Below are 24201 nucleotides of genomic sequence, written 5' to 3'. Positions count from 1 at the left end.
ACGACTACTTTGTCTCAATATCAGTCCTATTAAATAGCGTAATGCATTATTTCTCAAAAAATACAAAGCCCAACAAGAAAAATCCAAATTTCAACGTTTTGAGAAAAGAATGATAATGTAGCTTGTGTTGCAAATGCCTCTCAAGGCAATCATTGAAAGGTTCCTCAAATAATTTTGCCGTATGCAAGGTTACCACCCAGACACAAGGAGTGTTTTTCAAGGAATGCTTTCTCACAAGAATTCTGTCAGTGCACTATAATAAAACAACTACAAGTAATTAAACATTAGCCTCCTTTCAAACCACAGCATTCCACTTCAACTTTTACAATGTGCTGCTGTCATGCGGCGGCACGTCTTGTCTTGAACTTAGTGTGTTCCTGTGTCTCTTGCATCATGAAATTTTTCTCGTTAATGTGGTAGTAAATTCACCAAGAATAAAGATGGGATGCTGTGCAAATGGCAGACATTCCCAACTCATGACCGGCAACCTACCACTGTCACTAAAGAAGTGTGTGCAACCACTGTATATTGCCAGTACTAACATGTTGGGCAGAAACTTCGAAAATACATAACAGAGAAACACGAGAAGATGTTAAGAACCACACAGCATGTGATGGAACGGAAAATGATAGGCGTAACAAAGAGGTAGGAAGAAAGCAGAGTGGATCAAAGAACAAACAGGTGTGGCCGATATCCTAGTTGACATTAAGAGAAAAAAAGTGGACATGGTCAGGTCTGCATAGCTTATGGTAAAATTTAGAACCTAATGGATACCAAGAGATGGGAAACATAGCTGAGGATGGCACAGGCTTAGTTGCAGTGATGAAATTAGCTCATTTTCAGGCATGAAATGAATCAGCTCGAGTAGGACAGGCAAATTAAGCATCACTAGGAGACACCTTTGTCCTGCAGTGGGCATAAAATGGGCTCACAATGATGATGGTGTGGGGGCTGGCAGTAATAAGCGGATTTAGCCTGCCAGTTGAGGATGGCAATTACTCTGTCCCATTAATGGGGTGAATGTTGCTTTGAAATGAAGTTTATGCACAGAAATTTGATCATGTACAGCGTGCTGTCAGTGCAGTTTACACCCTGCACACCTGCACTGCAAGATGAGTGTAGTACAGAGCTGGCGCCATTCATGTTCCCATGCCAAAGAAGACATCACTGCACCCATTTTTCATGTGAGAAGCTTTCAGTCCAGGGGACAGAGAAGCGCAACACACATCCAGCAATGACCACAACACCTACACCTCCAAAGCTCCAATGCAACAGCAGGTACAGTTCACAGAAATATTTCTGTTCAACGAAGAATGCTACCCGCAACATTCCGCCTTTCATACCACTGCCTTCTACCATCTCCAATGCTGGTGCCTGCTTTTCAAAGAGTGACGTTACTCATGATGGAGATGCTAGCATGGTGTCAATCAGTAAGTGTGACGAGGACCAAAGAGCTAGCACGCTTGCCTTGTTCAACTGTACAATCTCAGGTAGTCGCGCACTAGCTTCTTCCTCCAGCAAGACAACCAGCCACTACTTAACTGTGTGTAGCAGTTAGGTAGTGGTTTAGCTAAAGAAAGCCATGAAAATGAAAGAGGGGAGCATTAAATGTTCTGGCATAACATCAATTTGGCAAGATTCATATCCAGTAAATGGCTCTGATATAAGCATTAACATTTACCTCAAAACAACAAATGAAAAATGATAAGGAAACAATGGTGTGAGCCAAGTAATCACATATTTTACTACTTATAAAACTAACAGCAAAACTAACATTTTAAGCACAACAAAAGATTTCTCAGGATACAAAAGAAAAGTCTTGCTTTAAGGTGCTGCAAAACAACATGAAAGACTAACTAATGGAATCACACACAATTTGGAAAACTTCCTCACCAAGCACAGGGTCAACTGCTTGTTTTGCCAACTTGCGTAGTGCAGCTGCAAAACTTGAGGTGCGGGTCGCACTAAGTGCCAAGCTTGTGTGGCCTGGTTTTGTAGCAGCTGGTTGCAGGGGTGGTGGCTTGCCGCCAGGTGGTGGGAAGCCTGCCAAGAAAAATATGCCTTACATGTGCAGATAAAACAATGGGCAATCAAAAAGAGTTGCAAAGAGCATTTAATGCAACAAACTAGCACTAAATGCATGAGTGACAGAACAAAATACGTTAGGTGTAAAATTAAAAGACAGAAAGACACTGGTGTGTATTAGACAAAACAGGAGTCATCAATATTCTAGCTGGGGGAAAAAAGAAGAACTGGGCAGGCCAGGCCACATATTGTGTTGCACAGATGTAGGGCTGATCGCAATATGCCTAACTTGGCATCATTGAGATTAGTGTGGTGTCACACACAGATAAAAATTTGTTGACATTGTGAAGCAGCAAGGCAAGAGATGATGAAGTTCATCTTAAAGGACCATTGACGGCCAAATTTCTGTATGCGAATTTTGTGCTTTAGTGAGTAGGCCTGTGTCTGATAATCACAAAATTGAATCATATGTGCTCTAATGTGACATATTATCGATGCAAGCATCGTTGATTATGATCAATTTTGGCTTCACTTCAACATGCCCACCAATAATCATAACTGGTGCCTCACCACAGTGGAGCACTGAAAGATCACGTGTGCTTGAATCTCAGAGATAAGGATTGAAACAATCTGGCTGCTGCAGTATGGCTACTGCACACGCAGGCATGTGCCCCTCTCAATATTTCTGTCTACATAAAAAGGACATGGCACACCACCTGCCCAGTCCTCCCCCTCCCCCAAGGTCGAGAGCGTGCCACCTCCGAAAAAACAATATTTTCCCTATGCCACTCAAAATGCCCCTAGCGTAAGCAGCCAAGAACCACCTAGAGAGTAGCTTGACAATAAAGCATTGGAGGAGAGGCACCGAGGTCCCCCAAAACAGGCCTCCCCTTGTAATACGCCACATGGCAACAATACTCGGAAATGGGAGAGGCGTCATGGAGAGCTCGAGCAGCCACTAACCCTGTCATATTGATCATGATGTCAGAGGCGTGGCCAACTCATTCGATCACTGGTGCTTAAATTAAAACCATATTAAAGGGACACTAAAATGGATCAATAAACCGGTTTAAAGAGGTGAACTAGTCTTTCAGAACTCGATTTTCATTAATTCTGCCATCAGAGGTTAATTGTTAAAAAAAGGAAATAAAGAAGTCTAATGTTCAAGTTCGTGCCAAAACTTCAAGACGTCAATGTGACGTCACGAATTTCAAAACCTTTTTGTGCATGTTGGCAACATTGGATCAATGAAATTTCTTGTCACTTGCTATGTTAAAAGGGCCCTCCAACACTCTTCCAAGTAGCCATGGAATGGCTTCACTAAAGGAACTTGTTGCCTCATGAATCGAACGCCGCAAAAATTTTTAGAATCCATCTAGTACGAGTGGAGTTACAAAGATTTGTCGCATGCTGTAACTGCTTTCTCTCTTCTCTCGCCACGATGAAAGCGCTGGAAGCTAAGCAGGGGGGGATGGCACGGGGGAAGAAGGTACGTCACTCGCGCCTCCTGACCTTGAGCACATTTTCTTTTTTTTTTTTTCTTCTTTGAATGCGTGGTGTATTTCAGTGTGATCATGCGCGTGCACGGACAAGTGACGGCCTCCTGAGGCGGCCGCAGTAACTACTGAGCGCGCCATGTTCAAATCAGCCAATGGCGTGGAAACTGCTTGTGACGCTGTAAGCATTATTTTTTTGTCGAGAGAAAAGGAAGTGCTTTTTAGCTGACTTTGAGAATTTATTGTAAATCCTAGGCCACGTGCTGCGCTATAATGTTTGGCTCGCGTGTTCTCGGAAGCCTCGACTACCGATTGGCAGCGTTTTCTGACCATGCTGAAAAAGTGTTGCAGGGCCCCTTAAAGACTGTGTCCCTTAGAACACAATGTAAATGATTTTTACCAATAATAAAGAATCATGTAGGCCCCAGCAGACGCTGTCAAAATCTATGATGTCATGATGAGCTGGTGTGGGAACTTGTCGCCACCTGTATTTTCTTTTTGCGCGTTCTCTCGCTTACCAAGAGTCTTCTCACGGTGCTTTCGGTATTATTAAATTGGAATTTACTAATACCTGAAAAATTGTTTTTCTCTTTAACGTCCCAATAAACTATGTGACGTTTTTCTTTTTTTTTTAAAGAGCCAAAGCTAGGAACCAAAACTGGGATAAATTTCATGGGAACGTAAAGCACGCCTAAGAGTCTTCCACATTTAAAACGTTTGTAATCAAAATGGGGTAATCCCTGATTTGTAACGTGGACTCAAAAAAGCAGTTTCAAATAAAAATATGAGCAAATCCTGTCCTGCCCCTGTTTGAATCAAACTGAGCCAGATCCATTAAACCAGCGCTGTGTCAACAATCATGACTAAAACAACCAACACGGCCGCATCCAATCTGTTTCATTTGTGACCTAGTTACTTTGTTATCGTGCTTTCGCTCCACAATTGCTTTTTCTTGGGCGAGTTGGTACTTACTAAAAGGACGTAACATTGTAGGGTGAAACTCAAATGGAAACAATAAGATGCCGACTTTCCTACTCCTGCCTGTCTGTTAGTGTTTCTTTCTTGAGTTTCACACTACAGTATCATATCCTCTTTTCACTCCAAAACGATACATATTTGAAATTGAAGACAATGGAAATGAAGTTATTGGGCACCAATCTATTCCTTGAAGAAGTGATCCTAACGGCGCGGCATAAAACCAGCTAAGAAGCAAAGAAGAAGAAGAAAAGCTAAAGCACTTTTTGGAGGCCATCAATAGGTGCCAGGAACAAGAAAACGCTGCCAATAGTCCAGGACAGTGCGCCTGTTTCCAGGAAGGAGCACTGGCTCTTCAAGTCTAGTCAATGCCATTATGCCCATGAAACAAAGGATGGCACCAACGAAAGAACAAGATGGTATTGATTTTGTCAGAAAATAGTGCTATACTGTTCATTCGCTGCCATTTAGACAACTTTTTTGTCACCAATTCAAGCCCAAATGAAATGTTCCAATCTATAAGAGCCAAATCCAAATTTTACTCCTGAATACAGACAATAGTGGGCTATATATAGATTTTAGCCACAATATAGGTTAAAAGTATTTTGGTGGCAGGAGCACACAGGCAAAAAATTGTTGGAGCAGGCCCAACCATATTGTCAGTACCAAACAACTGCGTTTTTCTCGGTTTCACTTAAAGTGGACTTGGATATTTTAGGAAAGAAAACTCCACTATGTCCAAGGCTCTGCTTGCAGTAATAGTCGGTCAGAGTTGCCTTTGTGTGCAGGAGAATGGAGCAATACAAGAATATCTCAAGATTTTGGTGCCTGTGGTCCTTTAATAAACAAGAGCAATTTGTGTGTTTCTTGTGGCTACAGTAATGTGTGGAAACTGCAACAATCAGAAGTATAGAGTGAGCCAACATATCATGAAGAAATTACCTCATTGTTACTATGAGCGAAAATGGTTCACGGAAACATGTATTGTAGTACCTCATCTAGGACATGACAACATCGGCCATTATTTTTTCTGGGGTATAGAGAAACTGGCTTTTCCTTTTTGTTAAACTAACAAGTAAAAAAATGTAACTTTTTTTTCGATCATGAATGACAACATGTAGTCAAGGGAACTAACAACAAAAACAGTTTGTCTACATTTGCATCTACAAATGCAGTCGAAACATTTTACTTTCATGAATACCAACCAACCAGTTAACCTTTCTGCAGGTCAAGGTTGTTATGTCAGCACTGCTCCAAGAACTGATCACTTCATCAGAAGTGGGTTACACTATTACCATACTGTGGTTAACTTCAAAGAAAAAAAAAATGATGCATCCACAGTTATCGATATTTTTGGTAGTCAGCCTATCACCGAAATTATTGCTGCAGAGTTAGCAATCTAATAAAAAACAAAGATCTCGAATAAGAAAGACTTCACAAGATTCATCCACTTTCAAATGCTTCATTCCCATGTACGCTGGCAAAATTTTTAAAAACTTAGCCATTGTGCTGCCCTGTAAATATTGAAATTTAAGTTAAATATTTTGCTGCGCAGATAAGCTATCACTCTCTTTCAAAGACTCAATTTAAAGGCATATGTGTTTTCACTTGTTTAGCACAAACCATGTTGTAGCAAATGCCAGATTCGCACTTTCTATCTTCTTTAGCCAATATCTAGGCTACTCTGAAAATATTGTAAGACAACATCAGCAATGTTACACAGTCCTACTACGCTATTTCAAGCAGAAACAATGGAATTTTCTATTAGAGTGAAATGAAGACTGTTTTCACATACCAATTCTCTAGCCCTAGATTACAAGAACGTGAAAGCAATAAGAAATTGCTATTACGATTGCTGCAGCTGCTGCATAACAGATCAAAAAAGGCAGAAGAAACACTTGGGACATAGTGAATGAAAAAGAGAACAGTGGAAGCCACTTTTCCATTAGTCACAAACATGTGATGCCAACAGCTAATGAAGTGAAACTTACTAGTAGTTTCAAGTGAAGAGGAGAAATGATAACAAAGGAAATGAAAGTGTATGAAAAAACAACTTGCCACTGGTAGGAGTGAAACCCACATCATCCCATGTTCATTACATGTATGTTACTCTGCAGGAGTGTGCCACAGTGTCAGCTATTACCACGTCCACATTCTGAAGCATTTACACAGATATGCATACAAGATGTAACATGGTAGCATACCACATTTAATAAACTGTGGTATGCTACCTAAGTCTTCAAACATGCCGAAGTTAAGACCCTCAGTATGCAGTATATTTCTCTATACTATGTCTTGATCAGCAAGAAAGTGTCTTTGCATTCATGGTGTCATCGCCCGCCACGACATCTTGAGGCTGTCCTATGCACCTGCCCTCAATCAGCAAACCATTCAGCATTACAGAAAAAGCAGACAATTTTCCCTCATTTAAATTGCACATGCTGTCCGATGAAGGATGAGTTACCAGATTGGCTAGGGAGGCCAGATGTAGGTATTCCAACCAGAGGAGTTTTTGGAGCATGAAATCCAAGAAAGCTATTTTGCTGCAGCCAACACATTTTCCACAAATGAAAAACTACATCAGATATTTTCCCTTCTGACCATCAAATTTCTTGTCCGGAAGACTTCTGCACTCTGCTGTACACTCCTATCTGCATGCTCTCCACAAAGGACCCAAAAGGAGTTGTACAAGGAGAGTAATGTGAAATCCTGTGAATGATAGACCGCCCACTCAACTGCTAAGCTACTGTAATTTCTTTTCTCTATAATGAAAACTGCCACCACACCAGTCACATGCAAAAATACATCAGTACTACACAGTGCAGGAAAGCAAAGCTTGGCAATAAGGCAATAAGCGAAATAAGAAAAAAATGTTAACCCCTCAGAGTAATCGTTCATAACAGAGAAGTGGAATGCATCTTCATAGGAGTATTTGCAGCCTTTGTTGGACAATAAGAAATAAAAGTGAATAGATTTGCACAGATTATACTGCAAAGCAGGGCACCGTTCCAAAATCTATATACAGTGAACCTCCTTCAATGCTCAGATGCGCATGATGCAATGCGTCTCTCTGGGACTATTCCACACACTTTCTGCAGTGGACTATGATGTAAACGACCATTACTGACCGAACCTGTCCAAGAGGCATTCTTTAGCTAGGCTTTAACAAGAAGTGATGAGAGCAGAAACACCGGAAGCTGAAACTAGGAATGAATTAACAGGCCGGAAGTGATCAATGGAAATGAATTAAGGATATGTCATGTGGGTGCTGGAAAAGTAGCGGACTGTTTTACTGATTTCACATCGGTAAAAAATGGCGGAGCCAGACAAAACACTTCCGTGTAAAAAAGAAGAAGACGAAGAAGAGACTGACAACAGGGACAGTTAAAATAAAGCTGCCCCATTTCTCAACAGCTGGGGGGGGGCTAAACTTTTGGAGTTGGCCCCAAGAGAAATAAAAAAAAATCCGGCAGATCCCACGCACTGTGGGAATCGATGTAATGCGAAGCAGCCAGCACAGAGCTGCATACATCGCCTTGTTTGACTCTGAGCCAAATGAAATCACTCATGCCATGCCATCTAGTTCACCATATATATCGCATGTTTGCCATGCAGGCATGCATCCACAATCTGGTATATGCCATGCTAATGAGACATATATTCTGGTATGTACAATGCATGACCTGTCGTTTATGTTCATCACGCACTCGTGTCATGTCATACCAGTTTTGGTATATATCCAGTTAACAAAACGGCCGGAAGCGCACCATGACAGTGCCATGTAAATCATATGGTACATGACATGCATAACATGATTCGCACGTTAGGACCTGTCATTTATGTTCGTCATACAGTCACATCGCGCAATACCAATTTCGGTGTATATCAAACAAGCGAAATGACCGCGAGTGCACCATGAGTACGGTATGTATATCACGCCATACATGACATGCACATCATCGTTTTCATATTATCACCTGTCACTTATATACGTCATAAGTCGCGTCGCGCAATACAAATTTTGGTGTATCAATCTAGCGAAACGGCCGCGATTGGACAATGAGTGTGGCATGCAAATAATGCCGTAAATGATATGCATATCATGATTTTAAATATCCCACCTGGCATTTACGGTTGTCATACAGTCGCGTCGCGCAATACCACTTTTGGTGTATATCAAGCTAGCGAAACGGCTACGAATGCACCATGAGCAAATCATGTCGTACATAACTTGCATGTCATTATTTTCATGTTGCCACCTCTCGTTTACGTTCGTCATGCAGTCGCGTCGCGCAATGCCAATTTTGGTGTATATCATTCTAGCGAAACGGCCGCGAATGCACCATCAGCGTGGCATGTAAATCATGACATACACGACATGCATGTCATGGTTTTCATGTTACCAACTGTTATTCATGTTCTTCATACAGTAACATCGCGCAATACCAATTTTGGCGCATATCAGTATAGCGAAACGGCCGCGAGCGCACCATGAGCGCACCATGTCATACATGACTTGCATGTCATGATTTTCATGTTACCACCTCTCATTTACGTTTGTTATACAGTCGTGTCGCGCAATACCAATTTTGGTGTATATCAAGCTAGTGATACGGCTGCGAATGCACCATGAGCAAACCATGTCGTACATGACTTGCATGTCCTGATTTTCATTTTACCACCTCTCTTTTACGTTCGTCATACAGTCGCGTCGCGCAATGCCAATTTTGGTGTATGTCAAGGTAGCGAAACGGCCGCGAATGCACCATGAGCATGGCATGTAAAACGTGACATACATGACATGCATGTCATGGTTTTCATGTTACCAACAGTTATGTTCTTCATGCAGTAACAGCATGAAATGCCAATTTTGGTGTATATCAATCTAGCGAAACGGCCGCGAGCGCACCATGAGCAAATCATGTCGTACATGACTTGCATGTCATGATTTTCATGTTACCACCTCTCATTGACGTTCGTCATACAGTCAGTTCGCGCAATACCAATTTTGGTGTATATCAAGCAAGCGAAAACGGCCGCGAATTCACCATGAGCGCGGCATGTAAATAATGACATACATGACATGCATGTCATGGTTTTCATGTTACCATCTGTTATTCATGTTCTTCATACAGTCACATCACGCAATACCAATTTTGGTGTATATCAATCTAGCGAAACGGCCGCGAATGCGCCATGAGCGTGGCATGTAAATGATCTCGTACATGACATGCATGTCATAATTTTCATGTTACCACGTGTCAGTTATGTTTGTCATACAGAAATGTCTCGTCATATGAGTTTTCGAATATATCCATTCATTTAAACGGCCGCTAGCGGCCCGAGATCATGTCATGTAATCATGCTGCACATTACATGCGTGTCATGATTTGCACGTTAGGACCTGTCATTATGTTCGTCATGAACTCTTGTCACACCATACCAATTTGGGTATTTATTAAATTAACGGAACGACCGCAAGAGCACTAAGGCCGTGGAATGTAAATCATGCTGTTCGTGACATGCGTGTCATGATGTTCATGTTATGACTTGTCATTTATGTTCGTAATACGATCATGTTATCCCATACAAATTTTGGTATACATCTGATTAACGAAACGGCTAGGAGAGCACAAAGTCATAGGCGGGCGGGCGGGCGGGCGGATGGATGGATGGATGGATGGATGGATGGATGGATGGATGGATGGATGGATGGGGATGGATGGATGGATGGATGGATGGATGGATGGATGGATGGATGGATGGATGGATGGATGGATGGATGGATACGCTCAAAGTCGCAGAAGTTCGCTAAGAAATGCTTCGCATTTAAAAATCAGTTAGGCCTATGGCACACGCGTCTTCAGTGAACGGCCACTGGCATCGGCCGCCAGTCGCACTCGTAGGGCTGCGCGTGTCACGCCGAACAAGAGCTGTACTAGCCGAACGGATGGCACACGCTCGCGGGGTCCTGCCGCCTGGAGTGGCAGCCGCAGCACAGGTGCACGGACGGCTTCGCATCCGGCACCGTCCTGCCGCGTGGTTGCGCAACGCTGGATGCAGCTGGAGAGAACAGGCCGACTTACAGCCGCCGCCGCACTGGGGTCACGCGCAAAATGGAAAAGCGCCGGCGTATCGGCTTCCGCAGATCGCGTGCAGGAACGGCATCACGTGCCCGCCGCAGATCTAAGCGACCGCTGCCACGCATCACCCTGGCACACGCACAAGCGAAACTACACGAACTGCCCGCGAATGACGATTTCACCCTGATTTTTTTTTTTTTTCGTGCGGGCAATCTCAATGACTCTCATTAAGTAGCACTACTTACATTTAAACTTTTTATTATACAACCTCCATTTCTTGGCCGATCCCCGTAGTCGGTGTGAGCCACATGTACGTTGTATAACAAGAGAGGGAAGACCAAGGCGTCTTGCCCAACATCGCATGCTATCGGCGTAGGGCAAACATCGGGTCACAGCAACCAGATGCAAATATTTGTAAAATAATAAATCTAAGCAAAAGTAAACGAATAACCGTACCGTGCCACATTTGCACTCGGCGTGCATCACCCGGTGATGCATGAGCAAAGAACACAACTCGGCAATCAGACGACAGCGACAAGGCATTTTATTTTATTTTTTAACACATTCCGCGAAGTTGTTGGTTTTGTGGTAGCAGCGCACTAGCAGACGCAATGTTCCTCTCGTTGTCGAAATAAACTGGTTTGGCGAATTGACTGCGCGCCCACTGCACTACAGTTCGTTATGGAGGCCCGTCGATGTAAAACCCGCGGGATCGCTACGGCACTGCACTGAATCTCTGGGCCGCGATTTTGTAGCGTTGCCTTGGACTTGATAACAAATCCACCGCATAACCAAGGCAAGAGCTTCGAGGGAGGCAGTAGACCGTCGCACGTGGGCGCTACGCGCGAGCCGAACGCAGCCCCACTTTCCGCAAGTTTTCTCCGGTCTGTGCAAACTGCTGTTACACAGATTCTGTCCTGGCTTCGTGCTCACACCGGGGTTTCCCTATTCCCCGACTCCCTTTCGTCGCAAACCTCGCGGACGGAATGCGCCCACGAGTCGCACATATGGTTGAACAGTGGCCACCAGCCGACCGCGGACCATGTCACCTCGGATCAACACTTCTTGCGCAAAATTTCTTAGGACAACGGACGAAACTGACTGTTTCAATTTTGCGCAAGAAGTGTTGATCATGGAGTACCAACGAGCTCGAACCCACACCTTGCGACCTGGGAGTTTCAGCACCGCTCTCAGTTTCGGGACTTCAACGTATGCATTTAAATGCGGCCCTTGCATTTGACCTTCGCTTTTGACCAGGAAGCACAGCTCCCGGAGCGACTTTGAAAACCATGTCAGTATAGTCCAGCCAACCCTGAATAAAAAAGTCCGCCTACATTTCACCCTGTCAAAATCGATGTATAGCGAAGCTGTTACACAAGCAGCACCATTACAACTGATATTAGACAACTAACATCACAAATGCTGATGCAAAACTTTTATTTACGATCTGTAGCGAGTGGCTGTGTGAATGTGTACGTTAAAGGGCGCGACAACCAATTTTTATGGTACCTGCTTTCTTTAGTGCAACGGGAACCTTACCGGTCAGAGTTCCTAACCACGAAATAATAACGCGGAAAACACCGTAAACCAGTTACAAACAGAATTATTCGATCAGCGGCGACTACAAACAACACATGCTGAAAACATTATTAGGGACGCAATGACATCAAAGAGTTAGAATTGGGGACACAAGGAGCTTGAGGACCCAAGAAATTTGCCAGCTGCCAGGGCGCATGCGCAGAACCCAAGCCACTCTCTTGGGTTCTTGCGCTCGCGCTGTACCAAGACCCAAAAAATGCAGCTCCACTACTGTGAAACCTGAGGAAGTGCGTAGCACGGTCACGCAGCGACTCGCGTTCGTTGAGTTCCCACTGCTCCGTTCACCCCACCGGCGATAACGTTAGTTTTAGTGCTGGGTACCCAAGCGCTTGGGTACGCGCGGGGTTGCGTACCCAAGCCGACACGCCTTATAGTGGCGCGTACCCAACCGCAAGCCGCACGAAGGTCACACGCGCTCGCAGCGCCATAGCGTCTAGCAGGGTTGCCGTTGGGTAGATTTGAAAAGGAGCCAGAATTCAAGCTAAAAGTAGCCAAAGTAGCCAGGTCTTTTAATCTTATCGCCAAACTTGTAGCCAAATGGCAGAAAAGCGGTATTATGAAAATAGGTTTTATCACTTGAACAATATATAATACCATTTTGTGTCAGCAATAAAATAGCATACGAGCACAGTTATTTTCTCCTTCATGCTTGGTCTTCAAGCTGTAAGCAAGTTGCAAATAAATGAACATATTATAAGTTCCGTGCACCTGTATACATTTTATATAGAATAGATATAGTAATTGCCAGAGAGACAGTAAGACTGAAACATTCCAGCCAACCGAATACTAATGGTAGAAGAAGGTTGTGCTTGAAGTCTGCGACTTCAAGCACGACCAGCTTCAAGTAGCGATATCCGCTTGAAGATGACCGGTCCAGCTTCATTTTGTAGCGGATCTCTGTGTCTGTCAAGTTCACCCGAAAACACGCGCCGTGCATCAGCACTACAAAACTGGCTCGTAGCGTCAGCATCGATGGCGGGCAGCGTGAACAGCGTGCTAGGCACGCGTTTGCCAACATGCGCGCAACTTCGTCAGTTTGATCTTAGCCAAAAGGCGTACTTAAATTTCATCTTTAATTTATTTGTAAGTTATATTTCCAATTTCTTAATTTTTATGTAAATTCATAAAACCACCGAATTCATGGCCTATCCCCCATAGTGGGTGTGAGACACTGACTGGGCGAACAAGAACTTCATCATTCCGTCTCGGCAGGCGCACCGCGCGTTGCGTTCAGGTGCCTCGATGAGCACCAGACTCATGGCGGGACTAGGACACGCGCTTACACTGGCTGACGCGTCAGAAAATCTTGGAAACAAAGGGTAGTCGTCAGGCTTGCTTGGTATTTTATCTGCAGATAATGAGAAAAATGGCTAATGAATGCGCTAAAATAGAGGTTCAAAGTAGCCAGAAAGTAGCCATGGCGCCAACCTGAAATTTTTGTCGCCAGACTGGGTCGTAAAGTAGCCAATTTGGCGCAAAGTAGCCACCAACGGCAACCCTGGCGTCTAGTCGTGCATGGATTGATTTGTGTTCTTTTACAATTTAAAATGTTAAACTAAGCATAGATAACGGCGTGAAATGAAATTGCTTCCAATAAAACATTCTTAATTAATATGGCAAACTTATAAACCCGAGAAAAAAAGTTCTTTTGCACGTGTCGAAGTTGCGACTGCGGCGTAAGAGCATTGGTTCGGAGCTGACGAACTACAGAGCGCCCGACGGCCACTTAATAGATTCGAGGCAGACATGTCCTGCTAGGGACAACTGATCTCCACTAGGAGGCCAGTGTTGGCAGCGTTGTTTATGGCCGCGCGCACGCACGGCCCCGGAGACCCATGTTCTTAGGGCTTCGCGCATGCGCAGTACGGCCACCCCAACGTCTTGGGTACCCAGCACTAAAACTCTAATGTTTGAGGTAAGCATGTAGGGTTTCCCCGGCACGAGTAGAATCTTGTTAGGGAGATTTGCAAACTCGGTGTGCAACATGTGCACTACTTTTTGATGCACTTTATCGACTTCCTGCTTGTTACGGCAGCTTAGATACGTGTCGTCTGTAGCGAGTTCCTTCAGGTTGTTTCCCCCTTCAGATGGCGACCAAGCGTCGGCGAAGTGCACATGGGAGGAGCTATCGTGCTTTTGGGGAGGGGGAGGCGGTGGAGGCATCTCTTGTGCGGCACGGGAGTCGGGCGCATGTTCCCGAAGCGTTTTTAGCGATTTTAAGTTAGTTATTGCGATTACGTCTGGGTTATTTCTGTTAATTATATTATTTTAGACTCTTGATCGTTCATTTTAACCCGGTTTTAAGCATTGATAGCCTTGTTATCGCCTGTATTGGGCGCTTACTGTCAGCGTGATTACGCCACATGAGATGCATGGATGAACGACAAGCCAGGCCCCAAAAGTGATCCGCACTTAAAATCGAAAACTAGCGTGGGTCCCCACGGCGTCTTGAGTCGCCAGCGAGACGACGCAGACGCAGCGCGGCCGGGCCACGACGCACTATGGCCCGCGTCTCATAACACACATTCGCCACGTGTGGTGTCCCGTACGTTTCACCCAACGCAGTGTCTATTCTGTGGACTAGACCACAAAATAAAATGCAGCCTTATTTTGTGGACCACACAATAAACTTGCGCGCTGTGGGCTGTGCAGAAATGTACTGTAGCCCAAGCCATAGAGCTTCCTAAAATTAACTAGAGGGGACTCTGGCGCTGCGATCGTTCAGCTACCATGGGAATGATGGGTAGTACACAAATTTGCCTAGTCTTCGTGCTTGCGGCTTCAAAAGTACTTGTGGCTTTGTTTATTGCTATGTTTTGGTTTTCTTTCGGATAAAAGAATGAATCGTTGTGAACTTCGTGACCAGATTTGAATCGCTGAGCCTAAAGAAGTTAAAGTGGCGAAGTGAAACTGCTGACTTTTGCTGAACTTTGTTTTGTGACAAAGCGGATGCAGCCGACGCGGAGCCAAACGAAGCCGAAAGTACGAAGTTTAGACAAATTTGTGTACTACCCATCATTCCCATGCTGGCTGAAGCGTCATGCGTTGCAGCTCCCATAGACACTAGCGCCAGGGTTCCCTCTAGTATGTATTGTAGGAAACTCTATGGCCCAAGCAGCCCACCTCTCTTGACGACGGTTTCTGCGCACCAGACCACAGAATAGAGTCCCAATGGACCAGACCACAGGGTAAACTGCAGCTTTGTTCTGTGGACTAGACCACAAAATAAAGTGTAGCTTTATTTGTGCTGTGCTGTGGACCGTGCTGTGGACCGTGCGCACCAGACACCGCTGTAGCCTAAACAGCCCACCTCTCTTGACGACGGGTTTCCCTCACAAATTGGTAGGGTTTATTCTGTGGTCTAATTCACAGAATAAGCACTGCGCCCTCCTCTCTTGACGACAGCTTCTCTCGCGAATCGCAATACTCGCTCGCAACTTTGTGAATAATTCCGGACCAAGGAGGTCATTTCCGGGCATAGTACGCGAGATGGAAAACGCTTATGCGTGAAAGGTTCGAAATACGAAGGCGCAGCCCACCTTTGGCATGCTTGCTGGTCTGACATGCCAAAGCAGGTAAAGTTGTCGTGAATTGAAGCAGCAAAAACAAGGCGTATAATAACAAATGACAGCGGTTCTAAAAATTTCTGGACCTGATCTATCGAGTGCGGAACACTTAAGTCACTTTCACCACAGTACATTTGTGTCATGCAAAAAGAAAATATGCACTAAGATCTGCACGGGAGACTCAAATTTTGAGCGATCCCCCCGATTGTGCGAACACAGCCACAGATCACCCTAAGAACAGCGTCAACGCCACCGCGAGGAGGGAGTCATAACGACAAAGGGCGACACTACTAAAATACTCTGGCCTTGATCTCTCGCATCAGTACACACTTCAGACACTTTCACCGCAGTGCATTAATGTCGTGCAAAAAAGTGCACTGAGATTGGCAAGGGGCTACTTTAGCTGTTTCTGTAAAGTTTTCGAACGTTGACGATCATACAAGTACTCGTAATTATACGGAGCGTGCAAGTGTATCTAATTAAGTGGAAAAGTGTGCAGTGTCCAGTGACAACTAGTAGGTTCTCGCCAATCTTATCGCTAGGGGTGTGCGAATAGTAAAATTTCATCTCGAATCGAATAGTGCCGAATAGTGGCCAAAAATATCGAATATCAAATCGAATATCGAATAGTACGTATATTTACGCGAAACTTGTACTGCCAGTTACAGCAAGACAAAGGAAAAATCAGGGACGCTACGGCTTGGCGGCAGCTTTATTACGCGCTTGTTCGGAAGAGTATTTTTCTTATGCTTTTATGGGCGCGCAGGCATGTTGATAGAATAGCCGTCACTCCAGTTAGCAGGGGAACTCCTAACGGCTAAAAGAAAAAAGAAGGGGGTACGGTAGCTAATTTTTTTCCCCTATGGTCGCGGAATACGGCTTCAATTGTGCTTCATCTATAGTCGCGCAATAGTGCTTTATCTCAATGGGTACTCGGGGCCCAACAATCCTCGGGCGCCCGTTCACAGCAGTGTTTTAACTTCGCGCCAGAACGCTGGGAGTTTTTGAACGAGTGGTGCGGTGCGGCAATGACGACTGAACAGCGTGAACAAATTTTCAAATGTGAAACCAATCACCGAGGGTTTCACGGGCCGAAGTCGGAATGTATTACGGCGCCTGCGGCATATGCGATCGAACTAGGCAAGAAAAGTCCGTGCCTTCGTTTCAGAGGCGAAGGTGTGGAGCTTGACAGTTTTCTATGTCTTTTTTTTTGTTTTTTTTACATGTGGCGATAACATAATCGCCTTTAAAATAAACATGTGCTCGCTTTTGTGCCAGGATATCGGTGAAAGTTTTATCGAAAGGCCTACTGTACCGATGTTAGCGTTAGTTTTATCCACCCCACCCTAACCAAGTTGCACCATTGGCCTTTGTCGCGTTTTAGATATTCGTCCTGTCGAATTATTCGAAACTTCGAATACTAGCTATTCGAAAGTCGAATCTAATTATTCGGTTAGGTATTATTCGATTCGAATTCGAAACTCGAATATTCGCACACCCCTACTTATCGCGCTTTTTTTTTTTTTGCTTGACACAGGTGTACTGCGGCGAAAGTGACTTAAAGGGGTCATGAAGCACCAATTGGGCTTGCTGAAAAAACACAACCTGCGGAAAGCTGACACGGCTATGAACTGCTCTGCAAAATATTACAGTCGTGCGCGCCGCGTAAAGGCCACAAGCGGAGCGCGAAGTTGCCGTTTCCTCAGGCGCCCTCTTTTCAAACAGAGGCCGGTTCTCACTCTCGTCGGTGGGCGGGGCGTCTGCACGTTGACGTCGCGGAGACATAGCATGCTTATTGACCGATAGCCGGATGAGATGCGCTTCTTGCCACGGGGTGCGGCCACTTGCCCGCGCCGCACTCCTCAGTCTGCTAACTTTACACGGTAGCCGCACTCGCGCATGCGAATCACAGCGGGAGAGCAATCTCGTTGCATGACGCGCGCTGACGTAACTTCTTACCCCCGTGCCATCCCTCCCTGTCTAGCTTCCAGTGCGCTCGTCGGCACGAGAAATGAGAGAAAGCGCTGAGAGCGTGCGCCAAACCCAGCCAGAGATGAGGGTATAATCTGCTAAAAGTCGTGCTTGTACATATATTGCTCTAGACTCCAACTAGAACGCTCGCTGTACAAGCTCGAGCTTACCCCAAAGCGCGGGCCGGGCTTGTGCTTCTTGGGTAAGAAAAAAAAAAAAAAGAAATGACTGCAGATCCCACTCGCTGTGGGAATCGGCGTAAGCGAAGCTTTGATGAGACTTCCAAGACAAAATGACATAACGCGGCAAGAAACGAATGGTTTCAGGCGACCAGTGAGTACCATACCTCGCCCGCAATGTTCACAGAGCGACGGCGCACAATGAGCGAAGGTTACTTGCATTCAGAGGCAATATTATTTTCCGCATGCTCTTCGAGAGATTTCGCGTGTATTTGCATCAAGCGCGTAGAAGTAGACGGACGAAAGCGCGTGTGGCACAGCGCCAACAACGCTGTCAGCTGAAGCCGCATTTTGCGTTTGGGAGAACGATAACGTATAAAGCGACGGTGTAAGATGCAGCGGCGAACGTTTGCGCACCCACCGCATATGCGATGAGGTGCTGCTGCTGGTAATCGGACCCCTCGCGCACAAGCCGCCGTCTCGGACGCGTATGTCTCGCGCACACTAGTACAGCGCCTAGCTTGTAACGCTATAGTCTCGGCGGCTGGTTGGCCAGGTGCTGCGGTTATCAGACTCGAGGAGTCAGTGGCGACACAACGGTGCTCGGTTGCTTCCGCCGCCCGCGATACGTTGTGATGATGACGACCTTCGCTGGCATCGCGCCTTTGAAAAGGAGCGGCGACATTTGGTCACGTATAGCCTCTTAGTACTAATCAGGCTTTTTTTTTTCTTTTTGTCCACTGTAGTCTTGAATTTTTTACAATCCCTTTCTGATATTTTCTTTCTTCACTGCGTGAAGAAAGAAAATATCAGGTCATGCGTGAAACAATGGAAGGAAACATTGAAATGTGTCAACGTGTAATGACAAGTCACCTCAATAAAAGATCAGATTACCGTATCAGAAACAGATGATCGCCGACGAGCCCACGATCGAGAGAGCATTGATTATTGGAAAACTGCGCATACAAGTACGCATGTGGGCGGCGCACCTTCGAGGGCCGCATTTCGGTACATTCGCATTTTGTAAACTCCACCGCAACCTGAAACTCGTGAAAGCTAGGTTCGTTAAAAAAAAAAGAAGAATGATAGAGTACGACAGGTTTTTTTTTTTTTTTTTTCAAGAATTATTTCATGAACGAGCTGCGACACGTGAACAAGTGCCACGCTGCACGAGAGCACAAGCGCACGAGAGCTCCGACCAGGGATAGTGACATGTCCGTCTGCCGAACTTGCCAAGGAGCACAGCTACCAATTCCATCCTGCTACCATCTCCCAGCGCAGCGGCTGATAATAAAAATCTGGAAGCCATGGACCATAATCAAGCCGAGCAGTCCGTGAACATCAGCCAGAAATGTTCAGGGAATGCTCCAGGTATTTTTCGCGCGATGCCGTTGAGGTGTGTGTGACGGCCGTCACCTCTTCGTCGTCGGCGCGAAGTCGTCGACGGGGTATGGCCCGTTGGTCGTTCCGTACTCAATACACAGTGAGAGTCAGGGTCGGGAGTAGAGAACAAAACGGGATATTTATCGAATGATAGTGGTACGCAAAGTAATAAAAAAAAATTACAACAAAGGAAAGAAGACTAGCAAAGTGCACAGGGGCGTAGCGGACCTCCTGTCCCCCCCCCCCCATGTGCGTTCGTATGTGTGTGAGAACATATACGCATACAAAATGTAGAAATGGGGGGGGGGGGGGGGGCATCTGGTTGAACCCCGAAACCACCCCATTGCTTATGCACTTTATATCGATCAGTCATGATGCCAAACGAAATGTAACGAACAATTAAGAATGAATACGATATTAGGGCAGGATGAGGATCCAGTAGAGTACGCTTAACAGCGGCTAACAACAATAAAGTTCAAAATCAAACAAGAAATGGCATTCCGAAACGTTACAACACAGCAGCCCTGCGCTGCCTCAACCCTTCGCCGAATGTAAGCCCACCTTACACAAGACATACGGGTAATTCCATAAGTTTCTGGCCTGACCAACTTCTAAAGGCGATAGATATGAAATAACTGCGTCACTTTTCAATATAATCACCCTTCATTTCCAACACATTTTTCAGACCTCTGAACTAATACTTGTGTGCCCTTCCAAAACAGTAAATTTTTGTCATCGAGATGACCGCAGGCTGGATGCTTCACATCAGCATTTTTTTGCTTCGAAGATCTTTCTGCAGCTTTGCGAAGATGCAGTAGTCACTGAGCCTCACGTCTGGCTGTGTGGTGGGTGATCGTTCTACTGAATGTCACAGTCCTTCGCTGCAGACCTCGCAACGCTCGCCGTGTAAAATAGAGCGTTGACATCAAGCAGGCGGAGGCTATGATATGATGGAAAATCCCTCACCTCTTCTCGTTCATTTCAAGATGCAGGCATGTAAAAACACGTGCGTGCCGAGTTTAAACTCATAGCAGGCCTACTAATAGATTGCGCTATGTAACTAAACGGACGCTTTTAAATTGTACTCGAAGGTCCGCTTTACAGTGCTTTGTGTATCAGCATTTTAATGCAAATACAAACGTTAAACACGTTCTTATAGAGTCATGAACTAAATTAGCAGAGAATAAACTATGGCACTTTTTTCCACAAATTAAGTTGTGCGCAAGGGCACAGCGCAGCTCGCTACTAATTTTCATTTACTCTTTCCTTATTTGTACGGACGAGTTGAATAATATGCCGTAGTTGATCGCACGTTAAGCACACCAATCAAATTTAGGCTTTCAAGGGTCCATCGTTCTCAGTAATTGCTTTTAGCCAGCGTGAATATGCTAAAAGGTCGTTAGAGTGAAACGGGTGTGGAAGATTGCTTTTTTTTTTTTTAGCCCGTCTGGTATTCCGCTCTTTGCAAAGGCGTAACTGTTTACCACAACGTTCACCGAATTACCCGAGGAAGGCTTGCAACTAGCTTTAACGCACGTACGCCCAAAATGCGTCCAGAGGACGCCCGCAACGCTCTATCGGCAACGACCGCGTAGCTGTTAGCCGCCGCATCTGCGTACGCACAAAGTCGAAAATAATAAGCCTGCATTTAGCGCAGCAAACTGGAACATTAAACAGTGCCAAGTTATACTGACTTTGCCCTATCTTATTTTCTTGATTTATTTCCCTAGCGTTATCATTAAGTGACAAAGAAACAATCGATAGGGTGCCTTGATGTGTGCGCTCTCCGTTTTAAGGCGAGGACGTCTGCATCATCTGCTACGGCGACCGCCATATTCAGGCACACCGCAATGGACGAGAGGCGCGCGTAGAACATTCACGACAAATTGAATAATAAAAGTTCTACGCTGCATTTTCTATTTATTGGAGCGTACAGAAAATAAGTGTGTAACTTTCGTTACGCCGTGCGAATATAAGCGAAGCTGCTGGTAACTGCACGCGGGCTCTTCCGGTAAGCGCAGCATGAGAGAAAAACTATTCGGACATCGGCCGACCCAACAGCGCGAACAGGGTGCTGTGCAGTAAGTTTAACAGCTTGTATGTGTGGGGAAAAAAAAAACAAAACGAATACAGTATGCATACTTACGCCAGCCATAGAGAAGACATGGTGCGCCAAACTTGTGCGTCGGAAAACAGGCGATAACTGGCTTTTCCCGTAAAGATAGATGAATTTGATGTTTAAGAGGTTAATGCAGTGATTTATTTCACATTAAAGCGCCTTAAATAGTCTATCTTCTTTAGTGCCATGTGCACTGTTGTTAATCAGGAAAATTTAGGTTGTTTCAATGTTTGAAAATGACATGATCTTCCCTCATTTGTTCTGTTGTTGTGAAGAACAGACCTGACTTCGTTTAATAGACTCTGGTACTTTGCAAGGCGTCTGCCTCCACCTTCACTTTCTTTCCCATTTATGCGTAGGCAGAGTTGTACGTAACGCGTATACAAGTAATCGATTGCTTGCAATCAATTACATTTTCTTGTAATTTTGTTATATAATCGATTACTGTTTCGGAACTGTAACATTCCGGATAATTAAATTACATTATCTAGTATTTGATTACTGGTAATCAATTACTTTTTATCTTCCAAAATCAAGTTGTAACTAGTCTTCTACGGCAGCTCTCGTCCTGAAAAATATGCGACCGTTCTGTCGGGGCTCCCCGTCCTGTCAGACGTGATGTCCTACCGGAGCCTATTTTTTTCACCTTTTCCTTACCTGCAACGCCTCACTCGAGCGCCAGCAGCAGCGAAGCGCGACGCTTCATAGACACTATCATCGAAGCACTGCGCAACTACGCGCTGGCGCGCAATGTGTTCGTATACGCTATAATAGCGCCGTTACCTCCAGCGCATGCATTGAGAGAGTGTGTTCAGTGTAGCAGTGGACCTCTTAACGAGGAAACGTGGAAGAATCGGCGACGACAACTTTGAAAAACAGCTCCTGTTGAAAGTTAACGCGTGTAACCCTTTATCACAGTAAGCCACAGTAGTCCGTTGTATAGTTTGAGTGAACTTGCGTTATTGTGCTACGGCAATAAAAATTTTGAAGGAAAGTAACGCGAAAGTAATCGACTACATTTCTGTAATTGCTCAGTTACTTTTCTGATGCTGTAATTGACCGCTGTAATCAATTACATTTTAAAGGAAGTAATCGTAATTGGTTACTTATTTTCTGTAACGCGTACAAGTTTGCGCGTAGGACAATCGTGCTGTATTTATGCGCGCGTGACCTTGAAATATAGCACTTTTTTTTTTCTTGGAATCGGCAAGCTGCTTCCCCGTCTAGGTCCATTCTGCCAACTTGATGATCAACACTGTAGACTTTAGATGCCTTCAATGCGGTGCCACTAGCGCCCACTACAGTAAAATGCCCCTTGAACGAACGTCAATTAAACGAACTATTCAGTTATATACGAACTTTTTTTTAAATCCCCCGCCGAAGCGCCATTGGACCGAATGCTAACGCGTTTCAGTTTAACGAAGTTAGTGCAGAGCGCAATTCAGTTCTGCGAACATATGTTGTGACACCATTCATTGCCTCTCACGTCAAATTTATCAGAAATTATCTGAAGGACTGTGTACAGACAGCGCTTTGTGTTTTGAGGACTATGTCACCGCTATGTCACCGGTGACTATCGTGTTGACACACGCGCCGCTCTGTCTGCAGAAGAGATTGTAGCGAGCGTCCTTCCTCAGGAAGAAGAGGAGGAGGAGAAATGAGTAACGCCTGTATTGAAAGCACCAAGAATTTAAGCTAAAGAAGCACTGATGTACTTGGAAAAAAGTGAAGTCCATCGCTGCACAGCAGAGTGCTATGCCGGAGAAGGTTCATGAGAGTTTGGACACAGTGACTCAGTTCACGCCCACTGCAGTCCTTAGTGCACAACCGCAGCAAAACATTACTACATTTTTCAAAACATGCTAAATAAGCAGAAATTCACATTCTAATAAGCAGTATTGCAAATAAAAAGGGTTCAAATTTCTTTTCAACAACAAGTGCTATGACAACCATTACATTTTTCTCGAGATGGCATCTCATCGTTAATCGACAATGTTAAACTCGCATCGTCAGCCGGCGTGGATAACATTAATTCGAAACTGTTAAAGAATACTAAACATGTCACCGCGGTTTTTCTGTGTTTGCTGTTCTCGCAGTCACTTTCAACTGGTGAAATGCCATATGACTGGAAGGTGGGAGTGGTTGTTCCCATCCACAAAGCAGGTGACAGGAATTGCCCGCTTAATTAACGCCCCATTTCATTAACGAGTGTGCCCTGTAAGCTCATGGAACACGTCATGTACACAGAAATTACGAAGTTTCTTGAACAAATACTTTCATTCTTCACAGCATGGGTTCCGCAAAGGCTTTTCCTGCGAAACACAACTGGCCATTTTCCTGCATGATATTCATACCAACTTAGATTCTAACCTCCAAACAGATGCGATATTTCCAGATTTCGCAAAAGCGTTCGACAAGGTACCACACCAACGTCTATTACTAAAACTTTCTCTCGCGAACATTAACCGCGACATTTTGCGATGGATTGAAGCGCTCTTGACAAACCGATCTCAGTTCGTTACAGTTAACAACCGCACATCTAGCCCCCTACCAGTGACCTCCGGCGTACCACAAGGATCTGTTCTCGGACCTTTACTCTTCCTAATATACATAAATGACCTGCCTCTACACGTGCCTTGCGACGTTCGTTTATTCGCAGACGACTGCGGCATTTATCGAACAATTACTAACACATCGAATCAAGACTTACTTCAGGAGAACATTAAATGTATACAGCAATGTTGCGACCGTTGGTTAATGGAACTTAATCCTAAGAAATGCAAGCTGATGGTATTTTCTCGTCGG

At 44.9% G+C, this 24201-nt stretch overlaps 1 protein-coding gene across 2 annotated transcripts in view; it reads right to left on the bottom strand.

Moving 5' to 3' along the window:
* LOC119373736 (uncharacterized) overlaps positions 1 to 24201 on the bottom strand; it is a 151926-nt gene that overhangs the window by 62828 nt on the left and 64897 nt on the right. For both annotated transcript variants that reach the window (XM_049419999.1, XM_037643803.2), the window contains exon 3: positions 1894 to 2043. In XM_049419999.1, the coding sequence (XP_049275956.1) occupies positions 1894 to 2043 (150 nt within the window). The remainder of the gene's footprint in view (positions 1 to 1893; positions 2044 to 24201) is intronic.

This window comes from Rhipicephalus sanguineus, chromosome 1 (genome assembly GCF_013339695.2).
Source record: "Rhipicephalus sanguineus isolate Rsan-2018 chromosome 1, BIME_Rsan_1.4, whole genome shotgun sequence".
In the NCBI taxonomy this organism is placed as follows: domain Eukaryota; kingdom Metazoa; phylum Arthropoda; class Arachnida; order Ixodida; family Ixodidae; genus Rhipicephalus; species Rhipicephalus sanguineus.
Note: the sequence above shows the minus strand (reverse complement) of the source record. Positions and strands in the feature narration are given on the sequence as shown.